The sequence below is a fragment of the Symphalangus syndactylus genome, chromosome 14, assembly GCF_028878055.3.
Source record: "Symphalangus syndactylus isolate Jambi chromosome 14, NHGRI_mSymSyn1-v2.1_pri, whole genome shotgun sequence".
NCBI classification, from domain to species: domain Eukaryota; kingdom Metazoa; phylum Chordata; class Mammalia; order Primates; family Hylobatidae; genus Symphalangus; species Symphalangus syndactylus.
Genome location: NC_072436.2, coordinates 36885981 through 36896300, shown reverse-complemented (window position 1 = coordinate 36896300; position 10320 = coordinate 36885981). Strand labels below are relative to the sequence as shown.

The following is a 10320-nucleotide window of genomic DNA, read 5'->3' as shown; positions in this document are numbered from 1 at the left end:
TATCTGGAGAACAAAGGCATTCCTAATTTTGCTTTAAAAATAATAATATTGATTATTGCAAAATACAGTAATTAGGAAAATTAATCCTTTATCACAAACCCCATATATACAAGCATTACAAGCATTGTACCTTAGTTGGATATGTCCCTCCTCTTATTTTCAGGAATGCCCTGCTGGAGTGCAGTGGCGATCTCGGCTCACTGTAGCCTCTGCCTCCCGGGTTCAAGCGATTCTCCTGCCTCAGCCTCGTGAGTAGCTGAGACAACAGGCTTGCGCCACCACGCCCGGCCAATATTTGTATTTCTAGTAGAGACGGGGTTTTGCCAGGTTGGCCAGCTGGTCTTGAACTCCTGACATCAGGTGATCTGTCCGTCTCAGCCTCCCAAAGTGCTGGGATTACGAGTGAGCCACTGTGCCCAGTCACTACTTTACTTTCTTAATAAACTTGCTTTTACTTTGCACTGTGGACTTGCTCTGAATTGTTTCTTGCATGAGATCCAAGAACTCTCTCTTGGGGTCTAGATCGGGACCCCTTTCCTGTAACACATGGGCCTTGGGCTGATCTCCAAGATTAAGAGGGCAAGGTACTCAGCTGCAAGGGTCAGCTGTCGCTGACCCCAGCAGCTGCTCTGCCTTGGCCAACTTACCGGATTTAAATCGCCCAGTGACAGCTTTTCCTCCAATATTTTCAAAATGCTCCCAATATCCTCACGTCAGAACAATCCAGAAATAGTCTTATGGTAAAACCCTTTTGGGAAGTGTGAAAGTAGAGTCCTTCCACCGTTTCCTTTGCAACGCTTTTGCCCCAACCTCCATCGCCCAGGCAGCACATTTTTTCCGGCACCTCCACCAAGGGAAGAACAGAGACATCTCCAAACCAGTTGCCCTGCGCCAAGCTGTTACAAAAAAGAGCGACAAGGCTCCCGGTTTATGCAAACATATTTGGCTCGGTGTCTAGGATCTTCTTTTTCAAACCCAGAAGGAGATCACAGGCACACGGCCGCGGTGCTGTGTCTGCCCCTCTGAAAGGAAGTTCTGCAAGTCGACCGACTTCACTGGCTTCACTGAAGTCCAGTCCGAAAGCACCGGAAAGTTGCAGGCGCACAGTATACGCTCAGCTGTGTCCAAGAAATAACCTATCAATCACTGCCTTAAGCTTTGTTTCCTTCCTGAATTTTTTATTTTCACGAACATTTATGCTTTTACAAACTGTATATCATTTCCTCTCCAGAACCAACGGGGGCTCGCCCCAGCCCGGCCCCCGCCCCGGGTGCGTCCCTGCAGGTGGCGCCCTGCTCCGGCAATGCCCACTCCACCGCAGGGCTGACTGGCCGCGCGCCCGGGGGCGGGGCCGCCGCGGAGGCATCGTGCTCTCCGATTGGCCGTCCGCGTCCTCGTGACTCCAGACCCCGCCCACGCGCCCCTCCTCCGCATCTGCGCTGGGGAGCGGCGGCCCCCAGCTGAATGGGCGCGAGCGCGGCGCTGAGGGCGCGTGGGGGCGCGGGGTACCGGGCTGGCGGCCTGCCGGCGCCCCCTCATTAGTATGCGGACGAAGGCGGCGGGCTGCGCGGAGCGGCGTCCCCTGCAGCCGCCGACCGAGGCAGCGGCGGCACCTGCCGGCCGAGGTACGTGGCGCAGCCCCCTCCTCGGCGTCGCGGGGGCCAGCGGGCTGGGGGCTGCGGCGGCGACCTGCCTCTGCCCGGGCCGGCTGGGCGCGGCGTTTCCGCCTCGAACCCCGCGGGCAGCGCCCAGGGCACGGCACCCTCAGGCGAGCCCGGCTGGGGCGCGGGCGGAGGGTCGTGGTCCCGGGCCGTGTGGACCGGCGGGGGGGCCCACGCAGGTGTGGACGCGGTGGAGGGTGGGGCGGACCGCCGGGTGTCGGGTCCCGCCGCAGTGGCCCTTTCCCCGCCGCTTTCCGCTGCAGCTCGGGATTTAATTCATTGCTGGAAGCTTCGGAGCTAGCAGAGCCGAGTTAACTCGTTTTCCTGGGATGGGCTTAGGGGACCCCCTGCAAGGTTACTAGCAGCTCCTGAAACCGCTCTCTGCATCCATCGGGGAGGCATGATGTGGGGCCGCTGGTAGAAATTCGCCGGTGACCTTCCCTGCACCCTCTCTGCAGCCAGCCTTGCGGAGAAGACAGGTTTTGGCGACCTTTTGATTTCTTCTGAATTGTAAGCCATGGCTTGACGTGGATGTGCATTCATTGTATGCCTTGCGTGTGTAAGTAACGCAGGGTTTTCCGAGAGCATCCCCGAGGAGCCCTGCCCCTGCCCCACACCAGCTTGGTGACCTTGGCAGACACTGATCCCCCTGTGGGGCTCTCCTGAGAAGCTTACCCTGCCGATGGCCGAGGTCCCTTCCAGGCCCCGGGTTTTTCTAATCATAAAAAAATACGTTTACGAGGGTAGAGGATCCTGCAGAATCTCTAGCTGACTCGGAAGACGAATTTTATATCCTCATGTCTTAAGTCATGCATGCGGCTTTTGCTTAATTAGGCATCGTTCATTTGAAGGGGAAAATGGTTTTATGTGCTGCGCTTCATCTGGCACCAGTGGTTGCCTGCTCCTCGTGGCAGGGTCGTGCTGGGTGTCACAGAGAGGAAGGAGACTCATCTGCTGCCCTCTGGTGTTTAGCTGCCCTCCCCCGGGCTTATGGCTGCTAATCCTTTTCCACGGAAGGATACAGCTGCTGAAACTGTGGAAGAGGAATCCATTTCTGCTGCATGAAGGGGCGCAGACTTGAATACAGTCAGGACAGGTTGTGGTTTCACTTGTGTAATCCTGAGAGCTTGACAGCTTCGAGGAGTGTCTAACATTGCTAGTAACAGCCTGGAAGCACCTGAATTCCAGCTGTCACTTGGAGAAGGAGAAGATTCATACGAACTGCGAGAGCATATAACCAGCATGACTTGAGTCTTTTACCCGTATGCCTGTTATATGGGTGCTGCTGTTTTTGTGAGGTGAAATAACCCTCGGATATTCTTGGTTATGATCAGCATTTCTTCGTCTAGGCGAGAAAAGAAATAGGTGAGATAGGAAGGCATGAAGGGGCTCATGGAAGAGAGAGGGCTGGCAGGCATAAATTCTGAGAGCTCACATTTACGACTATTTGGACAGTTCTTATAATTTTGGCATAAATTGTAAATTGTTGCATGTTATCAAAATAGATTGGTGATGAATGTTAAGGATATATCCATGGCAGAATAAGAACACACTCTTTGTATTTTGGTTTGCTCCTCTAGTTCTTCCCTGCTTGCCTTGTGGGACTATTTGCAGCAGTGAGGGGAATTTATCTAGCAGGTTGGCTCTCGGGAGGCAATGAATGAAAAGAGGTTGGTGAGTCCTCTGTGGGAGTCCATTCCGGGTCCTGGAGGGCTGAAGTGGGTGTCTTGGAGCCAGCAGTTTCTGGGAGAAGGGATAAGGCTCACCTTCCACACCCTCCTGGCTCCTGAGGAATGATTTAATCCGCACTGCCTGTGGACACGATGGAGGACCGAGATCACTCCTGAAGGGCATGCTCCGTGGTTTTAGTCTGCTGGGAAGCTCTGGCAGAAGTAAAATAACTGGGAATATACACACGTTAATGATGCTCCGAGTTGCCTAACTGCTGAGGAAGGAAAAGCAAGGGCTGGATCAGTGTGGGTGGCATAAGTTAGCAAAGGCATCCAAAGTGGGGTGAATCACAGGCCTGGTGTGGGAGGAAACCATAAATATGACGGTGACACGCAGGCTCGCCCGGGAGACAGCCAGCTTAACCACACATTCAGAGGAGAAGCAAGTGAAATGCGTAAGGGAGCAGGAGAAAAATCAGCTTTGAGGGTTCAAGGACACTACCAGGCTTGTCTTACCTGGACACCAGACAGACGAAGCTTTTTTTTCCTTTGTTTTTTAAGTATAGCATAGATACTAGGAAAGTAGACATACCATAAGTGTCCTGCTCAATGAATTTTCCAGACTGAACATGCCCATGCACTCAGCACTTAGATCAACAAACAGAACTGGCCGGGACCCTGGGAGCTCCCCTTGTGTTGTACTCCAGTCACGGCCTCCCCCAGGATCAGCCTTGAACTACTGGAGTCAAGCAGTCCTCCTGCCTTAGCCTCCTCAGTAGCTGAGACTACAGGCACACACCACCAGACCCAGCTAATTTGTTTTATTTTATTTTGTAGAGACGGCTCCCACTGTGTTGTCCAGGCTGGTCTCTGGCAACTCCTGGCCTCAAACTATTCTCCCACATTGGCCTCCCAAAGCCCTGAGATTACAGGCGTGAGCAACTGTGCCTGGCTAGTGTATGCCTTCTTTCCTTAAGCATTGAGTTTCTGAGAGTCACTCATGGTGCTGCCCATGGTTGAAGCATGTTCACTCATTGGTGATAGGGGCCATTGGGTGAATATACCACATAGTCACGCATTGTCAGTGGACATTTGGGCAGTTTCCAGCATTTGTCTGTTACAGAAAGTGCCGCCGTGACCACTGTAGTGTCTGGCTTTGGTACATAGGTGTATACATTTCTGATAGGTCTATACCTAGGCGTGGTATTGCTGTTTTAGGAGCCCTGGGCACAGCTATTTTATTCCAGTTTTGAAATGACCACATTGGTAGTTCCTCACTGTTAGCTGATGAGGGCCACAGTTCTAAGCAGACTGGGGCAGGAATCAGGAGTCCTTCTAGCAGTCAGGATCAGTTTCTACCTGGCTGTGTATGGTGTCAGTAAGTGTGGTCACCTATAGGCCCCTGTCTCCTAGTGGGTCAGGCAACAGGGCAAGCTGAGCTGTGAGGAACCCTTAGCTCCCCAAGAGCCTCTGACCTAAGGGAAGTGTTTCTCTGGTGAAACTGCCTGGCTTGGTCTCAACTCCCACCCTTCTTGCTGCAAACAAACCCCTCCTCTCTGAGCTCCCATAATACTGTACTTCCTATACTTGATGTCTACTTCTCTGGCCTGCTTTCTCTGCATTTCTGCTAAAAATTATCCGTGACCTAGAGGAAAAGCCCATTTCTTATTTGGGGTTTTGAGGCCATGTAAGACGTTTTTGTTGTCCCGTTATTATAGCATGGAAAAATGTTCAGGATTAAGTTATTGGATGGTTCACCAAGTCCTGTACCCGTGAATTCTTTCCTTTTTTCCTTCAATTTTTAACATCTGGAATTATAACAGTTAAGTATCGTGTGATAAGATAAGATCAGTTTGATAAAAATAACAGATTAGAAAGGTCTGCTTTGGTGGAATAGTACTTCTGTCTTTTGACTGTTAAGGCTGTTTTTAAGACCATGTCTTTTTCATAATTCAGGGCTTATGTGTATTGAGTTCTGAGCAGGGGCCGTTTTTCTGTTACACGTGTCATTTCTTCCTCAGCCTTCCTCTCTTCTCCTCAGCCTCTGCATTTTTATCCTCTTCTGCCCTGTTCTTCACCCTCTTTTTGCTTTTCATAAACATCTTATTCTCATCTCTAATCTATACTCTAGCAGAACAGAATAGGACAAGTATGGCCTCTGATACTCTCCTCTCTTTGCTTGTCACTTTCTGCAATCCAGTTGTTGTCACCCAGGACTTGGGGACGGATGTGGGCTTCTTGCTCATCCTTCCTCTAGATCACCGCTGTCCAGTGGAAATATAACCTGAGCCACGTGTCTGATTTTATATTTTCTAGTAACTACATTTTAAAAATTGAAAAGAAACAGGTAGATCAAAGTTTCAATTTCCCAAAATGTTTCCATTTCTAAACTCTTACGTACCTAATAACACAGCTGCACGCTATGTAAATTATTAATGAGCTGCTTTATATTCTGCTTTTCACAGTAAATTCACTCCCTGCCCCCACAAATGAACCCACATGCTACAAAACATAGATACGACAAAAAGAAATAAATGCTTTCCTACTCACTTTATTCTTATCTATTGTAGACATGTTATATATACTAACTAATGTAATTTTCACCACAGCCCTCAGTGTTTGGTGCCATTGTCATCCCCATTTTATAAAGGAGGTATTGAGGAACAGAGGTTAAGAAGCCGTAGGGGGCAGAGCTGGGTTCAGACTCAGGCAGTCTGGCCTAGAGGTGGTAAATGAGGCTGTCGTATCCATGTCTTTGTGGTCTGTAGTGTATTCCCAGACTGCCCCTTGGAACAGCTACTGGTGAAATTGGCGAGGATGATCTTAGGGGCCTAAGAGATGGCTCCATCCTGTCAAGTGAGTGCGCTCCTGGGCAGTGCCGTCATCGCTTGCTTGGAGCTCCATAGCAGCCTCCTAACTGGTCCTGCTTCGTGAGAGGACTTCCCCATCTCCAGTCAAGCCTCGAGAGAGGTCTCCAAAATCCAATTCCACTTTAAACCACCCTACCACTGGTTGCTCTCTTTTATTCTTAGAGTAAAATTGCAGCCTCCTGTGGCATGGACTGCTTGCTTTTCTAGCGTCTCAGGGTGCTGTGCCCTCCTGGGTAGACATTTTAGGCACACTGCACTTGGCGTTCTTTAGGCGCGCTGCATTTGACATTCTGCCATCCATCCCCACTGTCCCTGGTCCTGAGGCACCTACCTCTCCCATGCCATTCCAGTTCCTATTCAGGCCTGGGCAGAAACATTCTTTCCTCTGGGAACTCTTTCCTAAGGCACACATTGTATTAGTCCGTTTTCACACTGCTGATAAAGACATACCCCAGACTGGGCAATTTACAAAAGAAAGAGGTTTAATTGGACTCACAGTTCCACGTGGCTGGGGAAGGTCTCACAATCATGGCGGAGGGCAAAAGGCACTTCTTGCATGGTGAAGGCAAGAGAGAAGGAGGAAGAAGCAAAAGCAGAAACCCCTAATAAACCCATCAGATCTCATGAGACTTACTCACTATCATGAGAATAACATGGGAAAGACCGGCCCCCATGATTCAATTACCTCCCACTGGGTCCCTCCCACAACATGTGGGAATTCTGGGAGATACAATTCAAGTTGAGATTTGGGTGGAAACAGAGCCAAATCATAGCTTTCCTCTCCTGGCCCCTCCAAACTCATGTCCTCTCATTTCAAAACCAATCATGCCTTCCCAACACTCCCCCAAAGTCTTAGCTCATTTCAGCATTAACCCAAAAGTCCATGGTCCAAAGTCTCATCTGAGACAAGCTAAGTCCCTTCTGCCTATGAGCCTATAAAATCAAAAGCAAGTTAGATACAATAGGGGTACAGGCATTGGGTCAGCCATTCCAAATGGGAGAAATTGGCCAAAACAAAGGGGCTACAGGCCCCATGCAAGTCCGAAATCCAGTGGAGCAGTCAAAAAAAATTTTTTTTTTTGAGACAGAGTCTCTCTCCATTGCACAGGCTGGAGTGCAGTGGCATGTGATCTCAGCTCACTGCAACCTCCGCCTCCTGGGTTCAAGTGATTCTCCTGCCTCAGCCTCCCGAGTAGCTGGGATTACAGGTGTGTGCCACCACATCCAGCTAATTTTTTTTGTATTTTTAGTAGAGATGGGGTTTCACCATGTTGGCCAGGCTGGTCTTGAACTCCTGACCTCAAGTGATCCACCTCGGCCTCCCAAAGTGCTAGGATTACAGGTGTGAGCTACTGCACCTGGCCCAAATCTTAAAGTTCCAAAATGGTCTCCTTTGACTCCATGTCTCTCATCCAGGTCATGCTGATGCAAGAGGTGAGTTCTCATGTTCTTGGGCAGCTCACACCTGTGGCTTTGCAGGTTATACCCTCCCTCCTGGCCACTTTCATGGGCTGGTGTTGAGTGTCTATGACTTTTCCAGGCACACAGTGCAAGCTGTCAGTGGATCTGCCATTCTGGGGTCTGGAGGACGGTGGCCCTCTTCTCACAGCTCCACTAGGTAGTGCCCCAGTAGGGACACTGTGTGGGGTCTCTGACCCCACATTTCCCTTCTGCACTGCCCTAGCAGAGGTTCTCCATGAGGTCCCCACCCCTGCAGCAAACTTTTGCCTGGGCATCCAGGTGTTTCCATACATCTTCTGAAATCTAGGCAGAGGTTCCCAAACCTCAGTTCTTGACTTCTGTGTACCCGCAGACCCAACACCACATGGAAGCTGCCAAGGCTTGGGGCTTCCACCCTCTGAAGCCACAGCCCAAGCTGTACATTGGCCCCTTTCAGCCACAGCTGGAGTGGCTGGGACACAGGGCACCAAGTCCTTAGGCTGCACACAGCATGGGGACTCTGGGCCTAGCCCATGAAACCACGTTTTCCTCCTGGGCCTCCAGGCCTGTGATGGGAGGGGCTGCTGTGAAGCTCTCTCGCATTGCCTGGAGACATTTTCCCCATGGTCTTGGGGATTAACATTAGGCTTCTTGCTACTTATGCAAATTTCTGAAGCTGGCTTGAATTTCTTCCCAGAAAATGGGGTTTCCTTTTCTGTCACATAAGCTGCAAATTTTCTGAACTTTTATGCTCTGTTCCCCTTTTAAAACTGAATGCCTTTAACAGTACCCAAGTCACCTCTTGACTGCTTTGATGCTTAGAAATTTCTTCCACCAGATACCCTAAATCATCTCTCTCAAGTTCAAAGTTCCACACATTTCTATGGCAGGGGCAAAATGCTGCCAGTCTCTTTGCTAAAACATAACAAGAGTCACCTTTGCTCCAGTACCCAACAAATTCCTCATCTCCATCTAAGACCACCTCAGCCTGGATTTTTATTGTCCATGCTACTATCAGCATTTTGGGCAAAGTCATTCAACAAGCCTCTAGAAAATTCCAAACTTTCCCACATTTTCCTGTCTTTTTCTGAGCCCTTCAAACTGTTCCAATCTCTGCCTATTATGCAGTTTTAAAGTTGCTTCCAGATTTTTGGGCATCTTTTCAGCAATGCCCCATCTGCTGGTACCAATTTACTGTATTAGTCCATTTTCACGCTGCTGATAAAGACATACCCAAGACTGGGCAATTTATAAAAGAAAGATGTTTAATTGGACTTACAGTTCCACATGTCTGGGGAAGGTCTCACAATCATGGTAGAAGGCGAAAGGCACTTCTTCCATGGCAGCAGCAAGAGAGAATGAGGAAGCAGCAAAAGCAGAAACCCCTGATAAATTCATCAGATTTCGTGAGACTTATTCAATATCATGAGAATAGCATGGGAAAGACCAGCCCCCGTGATTCAATTACCTCCCCTGGGTCCCTCCCACAACACGTGGGAATTCTGGGAGATACAATTCAAGTTGAGATTTGGGTGGGGACACAGCCAAACCGTACCACACATACACCCCAAATCTGAAACATCATCTGACACTCTGCCTGCATGTCCAACATAGATAAGTTAAAATAGATCTACTTGTCTGTTTTTTAAAATGAGATTATGAGAGTTTTGTTGTTTTTTGTTTTGTTTTGCTTTGTTTCCACATGTCTGTTTGAGACAGATTCTTGCTCTGTCACCCAGGCTGGAGTGCAGTGGCACCATCTTGGCTCACTGCAACCTCAGCCTCCCAGGATCAAGTGGTTCTCCTGTCTCAGCCTCCTGAGTAGCTGGGACTACAGGTGCACGCCACCAAGCCCAGCTAACTTTTGTATTTTTAGTAGAGACGGGGTTTTGCCATGTTGGTCAGGCTGGTCTTGAACTCCTGACCTAAGGTGATCCACCGGCCTCAGCCTCCCAAAGTGCTGGGATTACAGGCATGAGCCACCATGCCCAGCCTATGAGAGCTTTTTCAAGGAGGGACAGTGTGTGTGTTTCTTGTTGCTATCTCCCCAGGCACATACTACTATTTGATCAAAAATGGGTTGTATAATTAAAAACTGTTATGTCTGTTGGGGAGCCTGCCCAAATGCTGGTTTCTCAGAATTTTAGAGCCAACAGTAAAAGAGATGTGAGTGGGGTGTAAAAGGAAATTATATGTTTTAGTTAGACCTGAATATATGTTGTTGGTTTTAGAAATTGGAAATGTAACTTGTTCTGAGTTTTAAGCAGCCCAAACAAAATCTCCTTTTGTCTCCTGTACAATTCCTCCCTCTCCTTCCAACCCTAAATTGCCAGGTCCTGCCAAACTCTGGGTTATCACTGTCCCAGTCACTGTCCCTCCAGTTCCTTTTCTAGGGTCATTATTGTTTTCTGATTTGGGGCTTTCTATGACTCCTCTGGTTCTTCTGTTCCTATAAGACATACAGGATTACTGAATACCATGGGTTATTAGAAAAAAAATGCCTAGCAAATTCCCTATCTTCCCTTCCCATCCACCTGGAGAGCTGTTCCCTGAGGAATATTTCTAAGGTCCTATTTGGTGATATCACTTTTATGCTCCAAAACCTTAAGAACTTTCACCCTTACACTTTCTGGGGCAGTGGGATCTTCATTGTTTTAGAATTTGCCTACAAACTTTCAC

At 49.0% G+C, this 10320-nt stretch overlaps 1 protein-coding gene across 3 annotated transcripts in view; it reads left to right on the top strand.

Annotated features, from left to right (window-relative positions):
- Positions 1 to 1380: 1380 nt before the first annotated feature.
- ST3GAL5 (ST3 beta-galactoside alpha-2,3-sialyltransferase 5) overlaps positions 1381 to 10320 on the top strand; it is a 53161-nt gene continuing 44221 nt past the window's right edge. Inside the window, exon 1 of one of the 3 annotated variants that reach the window (XM_055241085.2) lies at positions 1381 to 1625. In XM_055241085.2, the coding sequence (XP_055097060.1) occupies positions 1544 to 1625 (82 nt within the window). In that variant the 5' untranslated portion in view covers positions 1381 to 1543. Of the gene's footprint in view, positions 1626 to 3007; positions 3027 to 10320 lie in introns of those variants that run through there. The other 2 variants (XM_055241088.2, XM_063617586.1) reach the window with 2 other exon arrangements.